The 23,914-nt window shown below is 42.2% G+C and overlaps 1 protein-coding gene across 2 annotated transcripts in view; it reads left to right on the forward strand.

Moving 5' to 3' along the window:
* Window positions 1–23,914, forward strand: part of C2CD2 (C2 calcium dependent domain containing 2) — a 42,666-nt gene that overhangs the window by 7,610 nt on the left and 11,142 nt on the right. For both annotated transcript variants that reach the window (XM_050898900.1, XM_050898891.1), the window contains exons 3-12: window positions 5,252–5,371; window positions 5,794–5,895; window positions 9,794–9,916; window positions 10,218–10,338; window positions 13,434–13,542; window positions 16,637–16,698; window positions 19,178–19,317; window positions 19,595–19,766; window positions 20,528–20,641; window positions 22,992–23,119. In XM_050898900.1, coding sequence (XP_050754857.1) covers window positions 5,252–5,371; window positions 5,794–5,895; window positions 9,794–9,916; window positions 10,218–10,338; window positions 13,434–13,542; window positions 16,637–16,698; window positions 19,178–19,317; window positions 19,595–19,766; window positions 20,528–20,641; window positions 22,992–23,119 — 1,191 coding nt within the window. The remainder of the gene's footprint in view (window positions 1–5,251; window positions 5,372–5,793; window positions 5,896–9,793; window positions 9,917–10,217; window positions 10,339–13,433; window positions 13,543–16,636; window positions 16,699–19,177; window positions 19,318–19,594; window positions 19,767–20,527; window positions 20,642–22,991; window positions 23,120–23,914) is intronic.

Raw genomic sequence — 23,914 nt, forward strand, 5'->3', positions numbered from 1 at the left:
GCGTCTGCCAGCTTGGCGCAGGGGTCAGGGATGCCTTAGCACCCCGACGGCACGATGTGCCTGTGTCTCCACAACTGAATCTCTCTCCAAGCTACTGTAGCACAAAATGGCAAACCTCTCCTGCGTTTTATTGTCTTCTGTTGGTCTCCATGTCCTCAGCTATGCTGTCTCTCAAATGGTTTGTAAAGACTTGCGTGTTAGTGAGGCTAAACTAGCAAGTCTATTTCTGGTATTTATTTATTTTCCCCCTTCTTAAATATAAAGTACTGCTTCCTGTCCTCGCACTGTTTGCTATTCACTTAACTTGATAGGCGGATTGAAAATTCTTCCTGTTCTGTCTCCTTGTACTCCATGCTTGTTTGTTTTATCCCCCCTCCCCTTTTTTCCACTTTTTTTGAATTGTATGTCTGTCAGTCTCAAAGGAGTGGATAAATTCACATGTTTTATCAGTTTCTGCTTTGTTTCTGTTGCTGATGTGGTAACTCTCTCTCTCCTGCACTCATTCCATCACTCACCCTGCCTTCATCCTGGTGTTTACCATCATTTTGGAAAACTGATCCGGGGTTGTCTCATGTTTGCAGGCAAATTCGCTTTGATACCGGCTTCTAAAAATCCGTCCCTAGCTATGCCTGGGTTAGACGTTGCATTTGTCTTCTCTCCTTCAGTTTGTCTGTGTCACTTGGTAAACTGCTTGGGTAGAGAGGGAATGGTGAAGAAGCTAGAGAAACCCCCTCAAGAAGTTAATGCATAGGCTGTGGTAACCAAGGAAGGTTATGTAATTCTTCTTCTGAACAGCTAAGCATTACGACTATCAAAAGGCAGAAGTTTCTGACTGGAAAATTTTCTTATGGTGAGGTTTTAAGCTGAGCACACAAACTGTCTGTGTGGCCATTGACCAGATAAGTTTTCTGTGCCAAAAAAAGAGCCTTCTCCTTCTCTGAGTAGTACTCCAAAACAAATATGGGAAATTGTGGGGGTCCTAAATCTAATAGCGTACTGATCCCTACAGTTGAGATCAGGGCAGCTTTCACTGTGCGGCTGCCTCATGGTGTATACTCATTTTCTTGTGAAAATGTTAAAGATTTGTATTACTTACATGCTACTGAGTAACCTCAAGTAACCTGCCCTTTCTGGAAATAAATATCAAGTGCGGTAAAACTGATTTCCTTCCAGGAAAAAAAGCAATCAAGGCCTGGAATGCTGAGGGTTTTACACACGCAAGTGATGCGGCCGGGCCTGGGGAAGGTGAAGACCACCTTCCCTGGCAGGGCTGTCAGAGCTTCCCCCTGAAGTCACAGCCCTTCACCCTCCCTTGGCCACGGGACGGAACTTGCTGCTACACATGGAGAGGGGAGAGAGGAGTAACAAAAAGGCCACATGTGATGCACAAATCAGTGGGGTGCCAGTGCCAAAACTGAAACCTCAAGGTGAGAGGACACCACGTGTGAGGAGCAGAGGTACTCTGGTGCTCCTTGAGATGAAGCAGCTTCTGCTGCTACTTCAGGAAGGAAAGAGACTGAAATTTTGCAGTTCTGTCCAGAGGAACCACAAAGGGAAAAAGTCAAGATATAGAGGGTGAAGGGCTTTAATAGCTGTGGGTACACAAGTTTGGACACTTGAGCTTCTCAGAAAAATATTTGTCTTACTCCAACTCCAGTGCTTTTTCCGTCTCCTTCATTCCTGCAGTTGTTTATCTGAAAGAGAATTTTTTTAGGATAATTGTACTAACAATTTTAGATATGTATAAGCAAGGTGTGTTACAGCATCCGCAGCTCATTGGAGCTGGGTGCCGGTGTCAGGCAGATGAGGAACAGAGCCCAGCCAGGTCGAGGAGTTTTGTCACAGCAGCTCACCCACATCGTGGGCTAGTGCGGTCAGGGATGGAGGCAGGTGAGGGGGGAGTCTGGAGGGTGTTGAGGAGACAGCAAGAATAACCCTGGCATGGGGGTGATCAAGTGCAGGAGTCAGCTGAGTGTGGGGAGGGATGGCAGAAGGCTGAGGAGGAGCGGGGGCACAGCCTTGCAGGCGAAGGTACCTGAGGAAGGGCTGGGAACCCCTTCCATGGGAGATCCCCAAAGTGTACGGAGACACCTTGGCTGGTGACGGGGTGTTTGTGCCAGGGGAGGCTAGAGCTACGGAGGTGCTGGGGGAGAAAATACCTTGGTCCTGCTGGTAGAAGAGTCCTGATTTCTTTGTGCTGCTACTTCACCTCACCTTATTTCTGCTGATTTAGGAGGTCTTGCTTATCCAGATGTAAGTTAACAAAAGAGAGCTGGGGTGTGACCCCTCTGGGAGCCCAGAATTAGCCGGCCACAGCTGCTGTGCCATGATGCAAGGGCTTAATTTTTAAAGAGCAGTTTGTTATAAAAATGACAGGTTTTCTAGACTCTAAAACATGAAGTGTTGATGACTGGGGATGTCCCTGGTAAGGAGGGGTGGGGGAGGGAGAGATGAGGAAGATAAATGAAGTTGAAGAGTAACTCCCTTCCCATCAGTCTAGGTGCTGCTGTTTTCTTGTGAACATCTATCCTTCCTCTTTCTCTCCCCTGTTGACCAGTTAGGGGTGCTTTGCCTGACCCTCCCTTCTCCTGCTCTTCATCTGTGCAGAGAAAATGAATTTGAGGAAGCAGGTTGGATGGGGGCACGGAGGCAGAGGAGCATAGCACAGGAAGCTTCAGTATTTTTCTTCATGTGACTGTTCTGGGGAAAATGGCCTACATATTTCTGCTCTGGTCTATCAAAATCATCCGCCACACTTGTAAGGGAATGTCACTTAAAAAGGGAAGCGGCAGTTGCAGTCTCTTTAATCAACTTCTCACCACTTGTGGCAGCATCTTAGATGAAAACAGAATCGTTTTCTCTTCAAATTCTAGCCCAGAATTGTACTTCTCTCAGTCTTCTGACTCCATAATCCATCCTGCTCCCAGAACAAAGGGATTCACCTGATACAAAGACATATTATTTTCCATAAACAAACGTGGAACCACTCCTTTTTTTGGTTGGATTAAAAATTAACAGACCTCTGTACCTGAAGACCACAGTTGTTTTATTAAAAGTGAGGGGAGAAGGGACTTGGTAGATGTCTTTGGCAGAAAATAGATTAATCAAGGAGACTAAAAGCCCAAACTCTACTGGTTTGGGCTCCTAAACTAAAGGTACAAATATAAAAAAAATTGATTTAGCATCTCTTGACAAGGTGTAGAAAGAAGAGTGAAAGTTCCATCACCTGCAGTGTCTGTTTCCATTCTTTACTTAGAAGTAAACACAATTAAGAAAAAAGTGGCACATGAACTCATCTACTAACTCTCCTGCCACACTTGTTTTTTTTAAGCAGTAATCAACTGCGTACCTGGCGACCTTGGCTCTTAGACAGCCAGAAATTCCAGACGAAAGGCTCCGCATCACATGTGCAGCAAGTCCAACTTGTTCTGAATGCACTGAACTTCCTATACATGTGTGGATGAAATGTGCATGGATGATAAACCATTGCATTTAGGACGTGCAGGTGTCAGCAGCTTTTGCATCAGACCTGTCCTTTTCCCTCCTCTGCCCTCAAAAAAGAGGGAAGAACCTATTCATTTTTGAAGTCTTTAAAAAGCCACCATGCCAATCCATCCTCATGAATGAAAGGAATGATTCTGTGTTTCAACTCAACTACAAGTAAAATAAGCAGTTAGGCTCTTCGGTCTTGTTAGCTATTAAAAATGCTTAAAAGTCCTTTATGTTATGTCATAATAGTGGGTGTTCATGTTGATTATGTGGGATTAAGAGTCAGAAATCACTTCTGAAGGAATTTAGATTTTGGGGAAGGGGAGAGGTGAGGGAAACTGATTTGTCCTCTTCTAAACTATAATTTGCAGAAGACAAACCTGAAAAGGCAAATCCTGTTGCTTGTGGGTGTCGTTGGGATTTTTATTTGTCATGTCCCCCCCTCCCCCCCGCTCTTTTGTAATTAAGTCTCTACCTTAATGGATGTGCTCTGAAGCCCTTGATAATGCCCTGGTCCTTCTTAAAATGTATGGTATAGAGCCCAGGGAGATGAAATATATTTAAGGAGAGACTGATAAGGATCTTCCAGAAGGTACCTGATTCATTTTAAAGCCTTCAGCTTCAATTCTGGTGCCCATAAGTGAATCAGTAAGTGCGCAAACATAATTTAGTAACATACATGCAGAGTTTCTGTCAGACAAATCTTGCAGCAAATTACTTGTCTGCGCATTGCATTAACCTGGTTAACTTTGCCTGAGTCAATCTAAGGAGGGCTCAGCTATCCTTTCCGATGGTGGAGCTGTGGGGACAGTAACCACAGAGGGACAGTGACGAGCAGCTGTCTTCAACCAGCATAGGTGTTTGCAAAGTGAGCTGCTCTCTCTGGAGTAATGAGTGATTTCTGACTTGGGTACCTGAAGCTTTCCTGTGCTGCCAGGCGCTTTCTGCACACTTTGGGAATTTTGCACAGCAGGTCTGGCACCTCAGTCGGTTTGCAGAGGTGAGGGAGGAAAAACCATTCAATGTTTGTAAACTCAGTGTGATAACAAGTTAAATTACTGCTCGTAAAAGTGAAGGAGTGTACTCAACGAAGTCTGTTGCAGTCAAGTGGCATACAAACTAGTCCCAGACATTTAGCTTTGTCACTGAATTTTAGGGCCTTTCTTGATTTGGTCAAAGACTTGAATAAACTTTTAAAGGCTCCTGCCCCTCCCCACCAGGAACTGGAATTACTCAGACAAAATCCTCTTCTGCAGCAGCAGGGTTATGCCGACGTTTCACATTTGTAGGATACCACTAAAACAAATCTTGTTTCGTAAAACCAGCTGTCCTATGGTAGGCTACTTAGTTCAGAGCAGAAGAGGAAGAAGAACAAACTTCTTTGTCTCCCTGATGCAAAATTGTGATCTTTGAGCTTTTAATATATAGATATGTGAAACACAAAGGAGTCTTTATCAGGTGAGGAGTTACTTTTGTATTGGATAACAACAATGCAAAAGGAATTTTGGAAAATACCAGGATTTCCAGGTATTCTGTGTCCAGAAGCGAACACTTGAACTACATTTTTTAGAAGTCAATGTACAGAAGGAGGTAAGGATGTTAATAAAATTGCTTAGATGGAGTACAGCATAATTCTGGTAGCTTGAAGTCCTTCCTTTTCTTAAGTTCCTTTCTTGCCTTCACCAAACCTTCTTCTGAAGACTAATTTGTTTTTCCCTTCCTTTGTCTCCCCCCCCCCCCCCCCCCCCTTTCATTTCTTTAGGTGGTTTCTTGTAATGTTGTGGGAGATTCTGTTAAATTTGTTGTCACTGTCTCTCATACTTCGCCCGCAGCTGCGGAAGGTCAGTCATACAGCGTGAAACTGTCTCCACTTCACTTGCAGGTAAAGTGTTAAGTGTTGTTCTCTCTCTTTTTCCTTTTGTTACGTCTCATCCTGCAGCTGAGCTGAAACTCCTGTTTGCAAAATGCATACAAACTCATGTTAACTCGTGATATATTTAATAATATTACAGTTTCCCTCAGGGGCAAGTGATAAATTCAGAAATTAAGCCGCCTCTTTAGGAGACTGTGGATAAATAACACATTGGGTAGACTACTCGGATGTATAGAACAACAATACCCTTTTTTGACTGGCATGCGCTCTCAAAGCTTAAGTAACTTCTGCCTTCTTAGACTGTCACTTTGAATTTACTTACTCAGAAACTGGTATCATTCTTCCTTTGGTGAGCCTTAGTGTGGAGCTTGACCTACAGTTTCTTTACAGGACACCAGAACACTCTCCAATAACTGCTTTCCTATCCACAGCTTCAGCTCTATGTGAAAGACAAAGGAGAAGATGTCAAAGTTGAGTGGTTCCTCATTAACGCCAATGAAACCAACTTTGAAATCCAGCCAACAGTGCAGGAGGTCAGTCAGTAAGTTTTATTTGTTGTAATGGTAGAGAAGACAGGTCCCCATCTCTTTGGTGCAAAACTCAGTGTAATGCTTTAGGTTAGCAGTAGAAGTGTGTAGAGCTGAGGTATCAGGTGAGGCTGAAAGAGCTGAAGTAAAAATGCCCGTTCCTTTCTGCTGGCTGCCTTTGGTAGAAGCGTGGAGCAGTTACCTGTCGGCAGTGCCGTCTTGAACTGCTTCAGTGACATCTGCCATGGCTCCTATGTCAAAACCCTACACCTCTGAAATCTAGGAGCATTTCTGAAGATTACTGAAGCATTAAAGATAAATCAAGTCTGTATTTGACAGACAAATGACTTGGCAAACATTTTTCATCCGAATTCAAAGGTGTGAAAAATGTCTGTTCCTAAATACCTTCTCTCAGAGCACTTCTGAAATAACAAAAAAACCCAATTGTAATGATATTCCCATCAAAGTAATTACAAAGTTGCCCCTTCCTTAAGCTAAATCAATTTTGAAATCTGGCAACAATAGTTCAGAAACAGCTCTGAAAAAATACAATTATTTAAGGAAATGATCTGTGATCTAAAAATATCTTGATGCTTTTGAAATGCACCTTATCTTAGTATATAAACACTGATTCATTGGGGATTTTTTATTGGGACATCCCCTGAAAGAGTTTCTTCGTGACTGAGACTCTCTTCTGCCTTTGACTCTTCACAATTTTTTTTTTTTTTTTGGCACAAACATGGTGACTTAAGCCTTTCTCACAACAGTGGATGAACACTTGCTTGTGTTTTGTGAAGTTGGTTTTCTGACTGAAGGCCTCGTTAAAAAATAGGTTTATTGTATAGTAGAGCTGGTTCTAAAGACCTTTACTGAGTGACCTAGAATCGTAATAATTTATTACCACAGTTTTTGCACAACAAAAATGTGAAACTCATAACTAACAAGTCTTTTGAAGTGTGTTTTAATGTAGATTTTGCTGTGCATGCCTAGCAGTGTAAATGACCTTCATGTGTTGGGGTGGCATGCTGATTATCCACATACTGAACAGTCATTAAGTACTTACTGGCAAATGCAGATGACTCTGGTACAGTCACTGGACTTCACTGAACTTCACAACCTGCTTTTTGAGAGATGCCTGAGTCCAGAGTTGCAAAGGAGTTGTAACTTGCTGTGCTTTGCCCACGTTTTTGAAATGAGCCTGTTAAGTTCTTAATAGCTAAGGGCTTTATTTTCACTTTGAAGTTTCTATTAGCACTTAGAGAAGAAGGGAGGCAATAAACAAAGAGCTAAAACCTATGAGCAACCTACACCTCGGAAATTGCTTCAGCTCCTAAACTTAAATGTCAGCTTTTGTGTCATGTTTTTTCGTCTTTCGGAAGCAATATTGTATGTACACATAAATACCTTCAATTGCTTGTGGTTGTCTACACAGTGGTTTTGTTATCAGTCAAACAAGGTGGATATAATAACCTATTTTCTGTTGATAATAGCTGGGTGAACCTGAGTTGCATTTGGCAACCTGGCTGACTGGCAGGGCTCGGGTTTGCATGTAGTTGTGCTACTGTGACTTTACGTGCTGGTGTGCCTCAAGCTGGCCATGGTAGTTGGCTGTACGCCTCTAGCCCATGTCAAACCCAAAGTAAAATGTGTTGTCTTAAGCCTTTTTGGTTGGCAGTTGAGCCATTGCGGCTTGCCTTGTAGAGGGTGTCGTGATGCAGCATTACTTTCCAAATAAGGATGGCTAAAAATGAGGTTAGGCTGACAGGAGGCTCTTTAACCAGACTGCTTTCCAAATGACTATGGAAACATCAGAAAATACCTGTCAGTAGAAATCCAATGACTGTTGTTGCTGCTGTTACTGTTAAATAAGAAATGTCAGATTAGGTTGATGGTAAAGCGAGAGGTGGCTGGGATTTTACGATTTGACAGCGTTCTTCTTCAAACAGTGTTTAGGTAAGGGCAGGGGAGGGAAATTACCTCCAAAATAGTGAAAACTAACCATGTTTTATCTGCTTATTTAAATAACATAAGCAATAAAATTACTGAAACTGAGGCTTTAGACAGCCTAATTTACTTTTTGGTTTTAAAGTAAAAGAGTATTATCTGCAAGTTGCAGAAATGTGTCGCTGCCTCTTTCCTTGGCGGTGGTTTGAGGGAGCACAGTGGGAACAAAGCAGAGTTTCTGTGGGACTGGTCAGTGCTATTGTATGTTTTGAACCGTAGCGACCTGTCATCAAAGGGCAGTTAGGTAAGAAGGCAGTGAAACAGGATTTCTGTACACAACATTCCTGGGATTTTTATGAGACACCCTAAATGTTTCTATAACACTTGGGTAATTGGGAAAGGGCTGTTACTCCAAATCTGTTTGACCTGTTGTGCAAGCTGCAGGCATACTTTTAGGAGTGCAGAAGCCCTTGCACGATCATTCTCCTACGCCTAAGAAAGGACTGAGGCTTTGGAAACGACAGATTGCCTCTCATGCCAAGAGCTCTCTGTGACGGGGGAGTGTGGTGCAGGGTGTCCAGGGTGGCAGAGCAAAGCCCGTGCTCTGCCGCGTTTGCGGAGATGCAGTTGTTTGAGACTTAAGCTGTTACTGCTTCGCGGCTTCGTTGTGCTGCGTGGCTGCATCAGCGTGGGTCAGGTAGCGCTGCAAGCTGGTGGTGCGCAGCCGCAGTGTTGTCAAGGCACTCTACCAGGATTAGGCCTTCAGTCCCCCACTTGTTCTCCCTGCTGGTGCAAATCGGGTGTCCTTGTCACCAGTGTGCCTTGTCTTTGCAGCAGGGCCTTGTTTGTTGGCCATGGCATGCCAGTTGTAGGCATGCCTCCGTCAGACAGCAGCATGCGGAAGGGTACCTATTTTCTGCTTTGTGTGATTATTGCATTCTCCAGCTATTCTGTATCTGCATCTGTAAATCAGTTCCCTTTCTTTTAAAGCCTTGTTCTGTAATAATAAAGTCTCTTAGGTATGGTATCAGGTGAGAAAAGACAAATGAGTCCTCTGTTGTTTTGGTCAGATCTTTGTCTCCTACTTCAATCCTTTCTTTAGAAAAGAAACCTCACTGAGATTTCTCCTCTGCTACCTTCAGAGCAGTTGGGTATCAGACTGCCCTTTCTGTGATAGCTTAATTTAAAAATCCACTCCCTGTAGGTAACTGAGCAGAAGAGACTTTCTGAGGAGCATGACATGGGAAGCAGGCTTCTCCAGGAGCAAAGGGAGGGCAGGGGTGGTTCACCATCTTCATATACCTTACAATTAATTGTGTGAAGCTACATGTGTAAGCAAAATCTGTGGTCTGTTCTGATCCCTCAGAGATAGTGGTGCTAAGCACAGATTGCCATGAGATTTTTGGATGGACAAACGTACGAGTCAGTCCTCCAGAGCAGCATGACTATCTGTTCATACAGTGCACTTTTCAGCAAAGTTGAAGACTTCCAAGAGATGATACAATATTTTTTTCAGTGCAGCACAGGATTAGCTTCTCAGCTGTTGCAAGCTGGCGTAACTCCCATTAAATCAGTGGAACAGTGCCGATCTGCTTATCTGGTGACCTGATCTGCTCTCTCGGTGGAGTGCAAAGCAGTACAAAAACTTTAAAACACCATCATAAGATATAAACTGTTAATGAAACTTCTGGTTTTGTGGCTAATAGCTGTGCCTTCCTAACTCTCAGAACAGCATGTGACTTTTTCAGTGTATATTTCTATTTTTCCTTTAATGCATAATATAGAAATTTAGTTATTTACATGATCTCTTGTTACATTTTGTCGTTGGCAACAGAAACCATGTCTTTCTTTGACAAAGTTAATGTTCGATAGCTTTGGTAGTTTAGATATACCAAATTAATTTTTGCCTTAACTTCTTTCTTCTGAGTTTTGAGAAGCATGATTGTTTGTTTCCTCTTAGGGACAGACAACAGGGACATGTGCAATATCTGAAACGCTCAGAGATGTTTTGAAGAACCTCTTTAGCTCAGTTTCTCCATCTGTAGTGTTGAGTACAAGGCCTACAGATATAAAGGAGGTTCAGGTAAGTCTTATTCCTACGTAAATCTTTTGAAAGTGTCCTTCTGCTTAGTGTTTTTATTATATATTCATGACTCACAAATGAGCAAATTTAACACCATTCGTGTTCCAGAAACAACTGGAATGCATTCTTTAAAACAACATAGCCTTTGGCAGCGAAGGCTTTGTGATCATAACTCCCGTGTGGCTATCTGTTGATGTTACACCCCATCACATGTCTTCTTCCCTATATCGATGTGACAGAAGTTAAAATTATTTGGTATTTGCATATGCGCGATCCCTCTTGTTCTGCTTGCTTTTCACAGAATGTACAGAACATAAGCCTTCTCCCTCAGGGCACTAGTCCGCCTAAACCTCCAAGGGCTCATGAACTCAAACTGCTGGTGAAGAACATCGCAGTAAACCTAACTGATCAGAGTGCTGCAGGTAACGTAGCCCATGCGATGCTGCTCGTTTTCAAGGAAGGTTGGGGGTTTTTTTGCCTTTCGGCTGAAATAATTTGGAAGGTCTGGGTTACAACCTTCTCTCAAAAGAAGATGTAAGAAATTGCTGTACTCTGAGAAACAGACTTAGTCATGCTTGTACAAAACTGTGATGTTTTGGTTTATTTGAGTATTTAAACATCTTGATCTTCTTGTAAACAAATCCATCATTGTTGAAAACAAATTGAAATGAGCATATTTATGAAGTTGATTGATTATTTTCTGGATTTTAGTTTTAATTTCTAAAAGTTATCACTTTGGGTGTACGCAAGATGAGGGGCTCAACTCCAACTCTCCATTAACTGTTAGCAATGACATTGGTTTGGTTCAGTATTACCTTATTTTTACAGCTGCTTTTCCTTACTTTTGAGCAATTTGCTGATTTATCTCAAACTCCTCTCCTCTATGTAAACTCTCCTCAAAGGTGGTGTTTTGTTGTCAGGATTTTTTTCCCCCCTAATAAGTACCTCTGTGGGTAGGGGAGGGAGTACCTCTTGCAAGTGGAGACTGAAGCCAAAAAGGAGGCCACCACCTAGTGAAGTTGCAGTGTTGGTTTTGGAAAGAAGCACCAAGCCTGTCTCGCAAGTGTTCAGACTTCTTCCAGTGCAAGCACGCCTCCATCACTGATTAAGGCACTAGCAAGCATATTTCAGATTTTGTCAGCGGAAATACAAATTTGAGGCTTTGTTATTTATGGTCACTAACAATTCCATAACAGTCTTTTTAATGGAAGCTTGTGGCTGCTAAATTGGGCAAGGCACTAGTTTTGGATAAATATATCCTACTTGCTATACTCCTTTTTTCAGTTAGATGTAATAGGTTTCTGCCCTAGACTCTTGCATAATGCTGCTTTGCTCATCCTGGTTGGAAGTGATTCCTCTCAAACTTTCTGCAGACTGTTTTTTTTAAAAACAAATTCTTTTTAAAACAGTTCTGGAAGTCTTTGCAGTGAAATGTCCTATATAAATAAAACTGTGCGGGAAACTGTAGATTGCAGGAAAACTCATTCAGAATTTGTTATTACTCTCCAATTTTGTAGTGCAAACTATTCAAAAGAGCAGATCATTTTGGCTACCTTTAAAAGTCACGAGATGAGATACCTTTATATGCATATGGTGCATACAACAGAAGATTCATCTTATGGGAAACCTCTCTGCCCCATCCCTGAAAATGAGAGGAAGAGGGGACAATTAATGTGCTCTACTTTGGGAACCCAGATATTGAGAGTAAAATCACCATTTGCTATTCTAAAAGGAGATGGAGGGAATTTTGCTGGTTCCTTAGCAACTCTGGGAGGGTAAATGCTTTGGAACTGAGTATGAGAAATAAAGCTTCATAGTGGGGTTTAGCTGGTACACTCAATCCAGTGGAAATACTGCACAGCTGGAAAGATGCTAGCTTCTGAACATAGCTTGCTGCCTTTTAATTATTGTTCCCTTCCCTTTTCCTGGCCTTGTCTTGCAGCAATAATTAATTATCCTGTGCAACTCTGAGACTCAGTAAGAGTGTGCAATATTGCAGGCTAACCTGCATAGATATATAGAGGGTTGGGGAGGGGTGGTTTGTCTGTCTTGATCATTATCATCCTATAAGCCATGGATGCTAACATGGTTTATAGGAGCTTGTGGCTTTCCTATAGATATGTTAGTTCAGCTGGTGAGTAACCAGTAGCAGAACTGGTCTCTGCTTATGGGCTGTGCCTATTTTTATCTCCTTAGTCTGTGTATGTAAACAAAGATTATCCTAGATTTAGTATTATATGGTCCACAGTGTATCGTCCAGGGCAAAAATGATTTCTATGGTTAAGGAAAAAATTGTTAGTTCTGTACACCAGGGTGTGTGGGGCAGAAATGCTGAAATACCCTGTTCAGTATCCGTCGGTCAGTGGCTGTGGTGTAATTTCAGGCAGGGCTATACAGACGTTTCTGCCCCGGGCTGCTGAGTGCTGCTGGCAGCAAGAGCAGGCTGCAGAGACATATGGCTGGGTTAACAGAAAACCGCCCCAGGTTCATTAACTCTGGCTCAGCTCTCTGTGAAAGCAGCTAAACTACTTACTCCAGGGTTAGCTTGGATCCCAAATAAGCTGTGTGTACACAGTGCTTTGTCTCCTCTAGTAACCTTGCCAGGCCCAAGCTGCTTCTGTGCCTGAGATAGGGCTCATCCACAGCCCTGATGCACCACCAGAGGACAACTGAGAGTTGATGATAGTAAATATAAACCTCGATTCTTCTGGAGAACTGGAGGCAGCGTATCTTTTGTTTGCTTTGCATGCAGTCAATACTGAGCTTTTTGCCGCTTTCCTTGATATTTTGGAACGCTGGGACTGAAATGATTTCTGATGCTGTGAAAGCCACACAAAAGAAATTGCTTTAAGAGGAACACGTTGTGCAAACGATTTCCCCTTGGAGCAGCAATGTAACTACTCTAATATGCCAATTTGCCATGCTATCAAATTCCAAGATCAAGGTAGAGATAATTCTGCGCCAGTACTCTAAAATGCCATGAACTTGTTAAAAACCGCAGTCCACAAAGCCATTGTTAATTAACACTACTGTCATCATTCACTTGCTAGCAGAAAAAGCTTGCTTTGATGTCCAAAGAAACCACTGTGACTGTGGCCAGTAGGAACTGTGAAAACTTCTGTTTTTTTTAAAGCAGCTGAAAGCAGCTTTTCTCCCTCCTCGCCTTGCACCCACACCACCACCGCCTTGCTGTTCATTCTATGTCCCCATCCTTTTTGTCTTTTTATGCCTGCACTTTTTTGCTTCATGCCAGAATTTAAATCAGGTCGTCATGTTTCACACTGTGTAGAACAGTGCATAGGACAATGATGATGCAACCTTGACCATCACCATTAATGTAGATGGTGTACAAACTGAGGGAAGAAATTTGTTGTGTGGGAGGGTGAGGAAGTGTTTGCAATAGTCTGTTCAAAAGTGCAGTGTGTAAGGAAGGGGGTTCTTCACTTTCTTTTGAGTAAGTGTGCCTCCTGGTGATGGAATATTAATAACTGGATTTTGATTTTTCTTGCTCTTACAGGCAGCACAAACCTTGTGTGTATAGTTCAGTTGAATGACCCTATGCAGAAGTTTTCCAGCTCTGTAGCCAAAAATGCTGCAAATCCCTTTTGGAAGGAAGAGTTTATCTTGTAAGTAACTTACCTACTGAGAATACTTTTATAGTAAAGCATCTTTTTTTGCTTAAACTATGTGAGGTTAGCAATCTGGAGCTGGTAGGGACTTCAGGATATCTAATTACCCTCTGCATGAATATGAGATCAAATAGGTCTCTAGGTCTTCCCTGGTAGATGTCTGATTCTAGTAAATGACAGCAGTAACAGGTATAATAAATCACCCTGTTCTTTCATACAGTGCCAAAAAAAGTGTTAGCAAGGTTTTAAAGTCACTTTACCTTGAAAACTGCATTTGAGGAAATCTGATGTCTCTCCCTTCCCCCCTCTGAGTGGGAAATGTAAATGTGCAAAAAAATTGACCATCTGAAAGAATAGTGGGTATGATTAAAAAGAGAGTGTAAAACTAACTAGTTTTTTTTGTCTGTAGAACAAAAATGGGAATTTCAGTATGCATGGAATGCACAGTATTCCATGATTCACACGGCTTCTGTAAATAAGGTCAAAAGTGAGCAGTTCTAAAACTGTTTTCATTTCCACTTTCTAGTAGCAGAGCAGAAAATATCTGGTAGCTTCTGTATTGTATGAGTTGAGGAAGGGGGAGTGACTGATGGCAGGGTGGGTCAGAGGGATATTTCTTTAGTGGCTTTAAACACATGCACAGACAGGCAGAAGCAGCTTCCCAGGGGAATGGGGTAGAGATGCTGCCATGCAACATACTGCAGATACTGCTTTCTTTTTCTTCTACCAGATTATTAATGTGAGAGGCACTTCATGTGCAGGGGAGTCTCTCTGGTTCTTTCTGTAGCTTTCCTCTCCCACCTCAGTTCCATTTCTCTCTCTCTCTAAAAATATATATTTCAGAGAGTAGTATTTCAGTTGGTTTTGTGTGATGTTTTTCTTCACTGTCTAGTCACAGCCTGGCATCCACTGTATCCGTTCCTTCTCTTGCAAAGCAGAGGCTTAGCTTACAAGGAACTGAGTGTGTATTTGGTGCCTGGGAACAGGCGAGCAAGGAACTGTGCCTGTCCGTGCTGAGTGCTCTCTTCCTCGAGGAGTGGTGTGCACTTCTGCGTGTTCCTCCTCAACTTGAAGGGGGAGTGAGCGTGCAGTGCACAGGTCTTTTTCTGCCTCATCGTCGCAGTCTGCTGGACTGTGCCTGTGAATATTATGGAGCGTGCACTACAGAAACAAAAGAGCTGAGGGGAGAAGTGACAGGGGCTGCTTGATTTGAAGGAAGGCACCAGGATCGGTCATCACAAGTTGTACAGGTCGTAGAGAACACCAGACCCTCTGCATGTGTGCATGGGGTGGAGGTGATTAGAAGTCACTATAGTCAGCAAAGAAAAATCGATGTTGTAGAGCGACACTGAAAGGCCTCACCTTTTTATGTGGTCTGATGGAGGTGCATGCACCTGGTTCTCATCCTGCTGTCAGGTGGAAAAGCAGCTAGGAAGCTCTCTTCCTTCAGACACATACAGTCCAACGACTTATAAAGTCTGATTTTAGTTATGAGGACCTACAGCTTTTGTGGAAAGCCACAGATCAGACGACGTTCTTCTGTGACAGTGTGCTGCGTTGCCATCAAGACTTAAGGATTAACAGGATACAATTTCTTCTCCACAGTGAGCGGGGGAAGAATGCACTTCTGTAGCAGCTTTCTGTTCTGGAGTATCTCAAAGTGCTTCAGCCACTGGGTCTGTGAATCACTTCAGCCATCTGTTGGTGGAACAGCGTCTGTGCTCGGTGTCACAGAGCAGACACATTCCCAATGATTTTGGACAGGAAGTTTGTAAGAATAATACCCTTTCCAACTGAAAGTGCAGAGAGAGGGCAGGCAGGATGTGATTAAGTTGACTAGAATTTGGCCTTGACACTAGGGATAATGCTGGGTTTTCCACAGCATTGGCTGCTTTTCAGAAGTGCATGAGGTAAGCTTGGGGACTTTTACAGATGAGTGATCAGAATTTGGCTGCATACCTTCTTTCAAGTTCACCCCCCCACCCCCGCCCTTTTCTTTCTTCAAAAATGAAAATACCCACCAGTCTGAAGACCAGTGTACTGACCACCATGTCAGGCTCTGCTTTAGCTTCATGGGAAGAGCAGCAATGGTACCATCAAAGTGCGTCCTTTCAGGTTTTGGAGGTGCAGGGAGGGGATGGTAGTGGCAGGAAAAAGCTTAAAACCTGCTGCATAGATGATGTCCCACAGCATCTAATAGAGGTGTGGGATGCCTGCAAGCAAGATCACACCATCCTGAAATGAAGACATACAAAAATAAAATACATATATGCATGCCCTTAAGGTTTTTTGGCAGAACACCTACTGAGAAAGTTATAAAATCAAGTTTTACTGGAAGGTTCCTCAGTAGGTACCCAGTTTGCTTCACTGTCTCAGAGAAAAGGGTTTGTATCTATTGTCTAGTCCATCTTAGGAAGTACCGCATATGCCAGTAATTCTGCTAATAGTTCACATTGGTTCTGTCACACAGAAACTAGTTCTTGTTATCTTGCAACATCCTTGAGTCTTATTTTGGAAAGGTAATACTGACTCTTCTCACATAAGACTGTAACTACTTTTATTTACTTGCATCTATCCTGCTTTTGCAGGCCACTTCCCTGCTTTGACGGGATACCCCACAGCTTTGAATGGGTTGTTGATTGGACATGTTCCAGCATCTTGACTTAGGAATTTGATCCTGCCAGGAAAAAATAGCTTCTTGGTCCTGTGGTGTAGCAGTCGGATTAGGGACCAACATCAGCTTGAAGGGCAGTGTTTGTCAACTACTGGGGAGGAGAAAAGCCTCTGAAATTTTAGGCAGTCAGATTTCTGCAACAGTGCTGGCGAGAAGCAAGAAAAGTTTTTCTGACTGTGATCCCTTTAGTCAGTCTTACCTGAGGACAAAAAGACGCTATGCATGCAGCGTACCCAGCAGCCCGGCCGTGCTGCCGTGTGGTGCTGCCTGTCTCAGTTAGCAAGCTGTACTGCCTGGCTTAGTGCGGGCCAAGAAAAGTTAGGGTGTTGGCAACCAGAATGGGAAAGGGGGAAACCTAAGTGGGAAGGAAAATCTGCTTGCCTGCAAAGACCTAACATAGTTTCCTTTACTTCACAGTGAACTAAGTGCCAAATCAAAAGCATTGCAACTGCAAATAGTAGAAGATGGAAAGTTGGATAGTAAGTATGAAAAATGAATTATTTGCACGATCAGCTCCTGAGCATTGCTAAATGTTGACATAAGTCCTCTTTTAGTTCTACCCGGCTGTATAGCCAAAGAAGAAACTGTCAGATTTCTGTACCTGCATTAAAGCGTAGATGTCTTCTGCTGACTTGTCCTGGTAGTGAAATCGGGTATGCCTCAAGCATGGCTCTAGGCAGCCCTGGGTGGAAGAACAGCTGTGGAAGGGAGATCAGCTGAAAATAGCCAGCCAGACTTGTACGGAACGGACAGCTTGGGGAAAATTTATCACTTAAGTTTGTGTTTTTAAACTCTGTAAGCCTGTCCTCAAATGTAGGTCCCAGAGTTGAAATCTATGGAAAACTGCAGAGTTCTTGGGCAACGCCGATTGACCTGGGTTAAGTGCTGTCTATGTACACCATTACTTCCGTCATGTCATCCGGTCACGGACACTTCCATCCAGTCATGGACAGAAGAGAGAATACACTGTTCACATGTGTCTGTCCTCCTCTGAGTTAAGGTTACAGAGAAACCTTGAGTTTCTTTTTAGACTGTCAACATACGACTCTTCCATGTGCTGATATCCTAATTTTTCAGCCTTCTAAACTTCTAACAGATCTACTGTGAGCAATTTTGGTTTCAAGTTAAGCTTTTCAGGTCTTTCTGTGGCTGAAGGGGAATCATGGGTGTTAATCCTAAATCATTCTTTTTCAAGCCCCAGAGGCTGCCTAGCAATTACCAGGTATAAAACACACTAATTCTGATTATATTGGATTAAATATAAAACATGGGGGCTGAAACATTTTTACTAGTTGATTCTGTTGTTGCAGTTTGCAATTAGCCTTCAGTGGCAAGAAAACCCCTCCACTGAACTTGGTTTATTTGCATTTGGTTTATTTGGAGAAGCGTTACCTTCCTAGTGGGGGTAAGGGGTAGGTGGGTGCCGAGACCAGAGAGCACGTTGAAGTGTTCGCATGAGCTTTGTAAACTTGCTCCAAATACTTCATGACTTGGGCTTTATTGAAGTGATGACACAACATTATAAATTCTTCTCATATATGCTGCATGTTCTTTTGCTGATGCAGAGTTTTGCTGAAGCTGGAAATAGTAACTGTATTTCACCTCTTGGATCCACTTGCTTTTACTTCTTATGTCACGTTTCAGGTGTAAAACAAACAAAAAAGAAGCATTACGTTTTGACACTCAGCTATTTCTCTGTGTTTTAGTACTGTCAGTTGTATTCAACTTAGTTCAGGAAAAAGTTAAAAGTACTGGCCAAAGCTCTTCATACCCAGTGATTTAAAAAAATGTGCTTTTACTCGTGGTGTCTTGTGATAGTGGATGAAGGCTTGGCCAATAATTTATTAGGTAATAATATTTTATCTAAGCCACTGTTAATAAGTAATATAGCCAAGTGGACTGTGTTTGATTTTTGGTTTTGGGTTACTGTATTTATTTTTATTTTTAATAACCTAGATATACAAAGTTGGTGCAATACCTTGTATATGATCTGCGATTATTTGAGGGATTGGGAAGTCAAATGTAGGCAAATGCTTTAAAAAATTTCTCTGATGTGGATGCTGGTTTTTTATTTTTAACAAAAAAATGGGATCTATATACAGTCAGCAAATTTATATTTTCTTGCATAAAGTTTGGTCTTGCCTGTACCTGAGCATCTTTAGTAATGGGTCTTTAATGTTCCACATGCTACTGAGAGTATAACTACCAACGTAGTTTCTGGAAGAAAAAGGTCCCAGTTGATTGCGCTGACAATCGTCTTTTTACGCTGTTTCCCCCCACCCCACCCCCCCACCCCATGCTGTTCTTCCCCCAAAAATTTAAATAGAAAACTCAATGTAGAATCATATTAGTGAAGAGAGAGCTGGGTAATGTGAATATAAGGTAGATCTCTACTTGTCTTTGAATTTCGTAGAAGACCAGGATTTCCTCTCTGAAATCATGCAGTAATTTTGCTAATAGTTTGCTCCAGTCTAGTATAGCTAGTAAAGTAAGGAGAGGAACAAGAGAACTGCTGAACTTGCACCAAAGTTCAAATTAAGAAAGACTATTCTTAATGCTATACCAGTTTACCAGGAATCCAGAGCATTCTCTGAAATGAAAGATGCAGGTAACTGGTTATAGAGATTGTTCAAGAACCTAATAGTAGTATTTCTAGATGTTTTCTTTTCCTCCATGCATTCTGCATATACAGGGAAAAAATGGCCCGAAATATGGAAATGGCAAATAAGTAACGTTTCAAGTCTCCATTCTTTCCTGTTGCACAGTATTAGGCTAGGCTGAGGCATAGTCGTAAAATGGAAAGCAAACTGTGAAAACTGCCATGTTTCTGCCCTGTGGTATAGAACCAGTTCTTGCAATTAGCTGCCTGTGTTCTTCCTCCTCCTTTCCCATCTTCTCGTCCTTAAACATACTGACAGCTCAGATGTACACTGATTTTGTTGATTTTATTTCTTCTAGGTCCTTTGTCCGCAAGGGCGACTGTACCTCTAGACTTGTTCAGGAAACAACCTTCTGGCCAGCAAAGCTTTGCACTGAACAGCAGGGCCAGTGAGAGCAGCCCAGAGCCGGGGCCCGGGCTGGGATCCATTAGTGCAGAGGTACTACTGCATTTGGATGGTTTTATTGTGGATATTTTACTTCAGGAAGTACTTGTGAATGCTGATCTTCACTCACAGTGCAGTGCAATTTGTGGCCAACTTAGAGTAGTGCATTCAGATTGCATGGTAACGCTTCACGTGGTATTTGTGTCTATCAAAAGAATTAGCTGTTTGGCTCTTGAACATTAGTAAAAACGCTGAAGGAGTACTAGCTAGAAACATTAGTGTCCTTCTTGCTTGACTGTGATTCTAAGGTGACATTTTTTTGTCCTCCTAGTTCTCTTTTATAGAACCCAGTGAATTAAAGACGTCGCAAGTCTCTTCTCCAGTGCCAGCCACTAAGATAGAAAAGGATCGCACTGTGATGCCCTGTGGGACTGTGGTCACTACTGTAACTGCTGTGAAAACCAAACCTCGTCTAGAAGGGAGATCATCTCCACTGAGCACAGGTGAGGAAGTCCACTTCTTTCTCTGTTCACCCTTAGGATTATCCGTGGGGAATAGAAGTTAGGGGGGGAAGTGGGATGTAAGGAAAGGCACTGTTGTCCGGACTTCTCTGATGTGTTGATGGTAGGGGGCATTGTTTGTATTCTTCAGAATCAGGTTTTTAATTTTCATGAAGCCTTGTTCTTACAAGAGGAGTGGTTAATGCTCCTTTTAATACACACTTTAAAGCTGCCTGGTAGAGTGATAATGCAGAAGAGCTTGGGTTTGGTGGATGGTTTTCCACATGATAAAAGGATCAGACTCTTAGAGTGTTTGCCAGTGACAGGCCATCCTGTGCCTTGGTCTGTATTATAATCTCTAATAAGGATTGGTGTCATCTTGTTACAACATTTTTTTCAGTATACCTCTCAGGAGTAGACTTTCTGATTCTTCTTGGGCTAAGTATGAAAGTAAAACCTCTAAACAGTCTTTGTGTGAAGTCTCATGACGAGCTGCATTCTTTTAAGTTATTAAAGTAGATCTTTTACTTAAGTGGGTGTTGTCTAGCATATTATAGTAAAATGTTTAAAAACAATAAATTCCTACACTTCACAGGTCTTTTGGGGTCAGGTTACCATAGAGAGTATGTGTTGAGAGTTTGTATTAAACAACTTTCTCAAACATTTATGATTTGAACAGGCTTTAACACTGGTATAATAAATTCTTATTATTTTCATAATAAATGTCTTGAATAGTTTAAATAACCAAAAAACTTGGTCCTCAGATTCTCCTGTGAAAACTCCAGTTAAAGTAAAGGTGATTGAAAAGGATTTCTCTATTCAAGCTATCCATTCTCATGGTGCTCCAGTCAGCAAAACTTTATCGTCTTCAGATACAGGTAATAGAAATGTTCAAAGCTGCTAATGAGAATATGTCTCTCTCTGCTGCACATGGGATTAATGTAATCCTGTTAAAATAACAGCAAACCCATATGGCTGCTGCCTTTCAACAGGCACGGAGATGTTTATGTTAGCAAGTACTGTGGTTAGGGACATAGTAGTCTTGCAATAGAGGTCTGTTTTTAACTGGTGATTTAAATTACTAATTTTGAATAAATAACAATGAGCTGTGGTTTGGAGAGGGGAGGTGACTGCAGAAAAGCCAGGCTATGTTTTCTCTTACTTCTAAATGAAAGATTCCTCCTTTATAAAGGCATGGGGGACACTGCACAAAATTAAAACCCTGTGAAACTTACCTCTAGGGCCATTGTGCAGTCCCCCTGTCTGAACAGAAGGCACGAGGCTGGACTGATGCGAGGAAGACTGAATTCTCTTCCTAGCTCTGCCACTGGGCTTTTTTGTGCTAATGCAAATACACAATCTTGCTGTGCCTGTTTTTCCACCTTCCTAAGTCACCTGGCATACAGCTGAAGCGCCTTCAGTGTGTCAGGTGGCATTGTTAATAACTTTAATTATAAATTCACTTAGACTGTATTAAACCTGATTTTGACTCTGGGGCATTTTACCTTCTCAAGTTGCAACTCTGAATTTTCAGAGTCTAGCTGCAAACGGCACATGATGTGGAGTCCAGTTTTCTTTGTACAGATTTGAGTGCAGATGGGACAATCTGGAGATGATCTAGACTGCTCCTGGAAACAGTCAGGAGGCTTGCTGAGAGAGAGAAATGTATTGGTCAAAAGACAGAAATCTGGGGAAGAGCATGAACCAATAACCGTGAATAGCTGTAATAGCACTTGACTCTTTCCCTATCTCTAGACTAAGAAGTACTCTGATACCATGAAGCAGGATGGTATTACTAAGCCAATTTGGGAAATGTTAAAATAGTGCTAGACTTCTGAGTTAACTCTCATAACTGTTTATGATATTAAAGATATAAAGCACTTACTGGAAAACTCATCTGAAGACAACTTAGAGCACATTGATATGGACTGTTTTTATGGGAGTGCAGGGGAATTTCTGTGAAATGTTTATACAATACAGCAGGAAGAATTACTCATTAGAACAAATGTTTAAGCCAAATGAAAGAAATACAAAGGAGCATTTGATATGGCAGTAACTTAGGTAATAGTTATTACAAACATCATGCCAAAATAGCAACAAGCACTACGGAAAAGATGCCGTGGCCATGCCATAGTTATAAGTGATGACAACAATAAGAATTAGCAAGTGCCAGTGATGCTGTCCTGGATGCTCTCAGCTGTTCCTGGGGGCTTTGCAGTGGCTAGGGAGATGGAAAAGTAGGGGTTTATAACAAGTGTGCAGACACGCATGGCTATGCATACCCCTTGTGCACACATACTCCTAAGTTCCAAAAGTATCTGAGATACTTGGTGCAGCGTAATTATTCAGGCCTCGTCTTTTACTGCATTAATGTCACAGTAACAAAAGGCACTGCTCGGTTTAATTAATTCTAGTGCTGTTCCTGCCTGTATTCTTTTGTTGTTAAAACTCTTTCTAATAGAAAAGCCCACCTCAGACAGTTAAATAAGGGGGGTTTTGTTTCGTTAACTTTCTTAACCTTTTTTGTTCCTTGATGAATTTGATTAGTGTCTGTTTGCTGCGCCCAAAGTACTTGCATACTAGATGCCAGAAATGGCCGTGCTTAAAAATAAACTTGTGTTTGTCATTAAAGAGCATTTTATAAAGCAGGTTTTTCATTCCTGTGCAATGTTCGGAGGGGAAAGGGGGTGCACTTTACAGGCTTTAGAGGCAGCTGATAAAGTGCCGAGTGAGTGCCACTTTGCCTTCCCCATCCTATCATAGTGCCGTAGCAAACCTGGAAATGCCGAGCAAGGATGTCTGGAAAAAGAGCAAAATAGCTACCTGAAATAGTAGTGGCATGTGCCAGCTTTGTACCATGTTAGAACTATGGCTCTTCACAACTGTGATACCTGATGCTCTGCCCACCACTTCTGGATTATAGTCACCGCAGTGTAGCAATGCATTGAAATAATTGGATGTTTTCTCTAGGCTTCGAAAACCTCCTGTGTGCTCAGGGCAAGGGTTTCTAGTACAACTTAGGTACCTTTTCTCAAAAGAATGGGTAACAGAAGGGAAAGACAAGACCCAATAGATGGGTAGTGAATTGGAAGATGTTTTGGTATGCCTGATGTTTATACCATTTCTGCTAAGTTCTTGGAATTTTAAGTCAAGAACAAACTCTGCCTCTCTTTGCTCTGTTTTTTCCTGTTTTTTCTTTCTTCCTCTGAAATAATGCTTGCTTTTCAGAACTGCTGGTACTGAATGGCACCGATCCTGTTGCAGAAGCAGCCATTCGGCAGTTAAGTGAGTCTGCAAAGCAGAAGTTGAAGTCTCCTAGAAAGAAGAGCACCATTATCATATCAGGGGTGTCCAAGGTAGAGCAGAAAACAACACTTATATTTAATGCTTAGTACTGTAAATCTTTACTCCACTGAGTGCGATGTTAACTTAACATGCATTTAACTTAACGTGCGTTCTGCTGTCTGCCATTCAGCAGTCTCTGCAGGATCTAGATCTGTGTGCCACTTTGTTTCAGTAACTGTTTCAAGTTAATCCAAATCAGAGTGGGTTTATTGGGGAGGGTGTTAGTTTTTGATTGATAGATTTGACAGCCTGATTAAAAATGCATGGTATCCTTGGATGGGAGTGGGATGATTAGGGATTTGGGAAAACCAGTTTAGGTGAGAACAGAGGATAATTAGTCCTTCTCTGTGTTTCGCCCATGCAGGAAGATGCACAGAAAAAGTATGAAAGATTTTTCTATTTTTTTCAAAGTTCTTAAAACGCTCTGAAAAACCTCCTAGTCCTCTGGGCTCTCTTCCAGAGGGAGGGCAAGCAGAAGACTGTTTCTCACATGGTATATAGCATTCCTCCAGACTTTCTTCATCCACAGCCTCAGTCTCCCATCTGATGGTTGGTGCCTGCCTGTAGTCCTTTCCCTGCAGGCTGCTGTATGGACATTTGCTGTCAAGTCTTGCTGTTATGCACAGGACCCCTAAAGAGCTCTGAGTGAAAGCCAAGTCGGTGGGCATGGATCCCCTCATCATCACTGTGCTGTGATGAGTGGGGGGAAATGAGGGTCAGCTGCCACAGTGCCAGATGTGTCTGCTTGGGAAATGGGGCACTGGGACTGCATGGATATGTGTTTAGCTGATACAGCTGACAAGAAG

Source organism: Gymnogyps californianus, chromosome 1 (assembly GCF_018139145.2).
Source record: "Gymnogyps californianus isolate 813 chromosome 1, ASM1813914v2, whole genome shotgun sequence".
Classification (NCBI taxonomy): domain Eukaryota; kingdom Metazoa; phylum Chordata; class Aves; order Accipitriformes; family Cathartidae; genus Gymnogyps; species Gymnogyps californianus.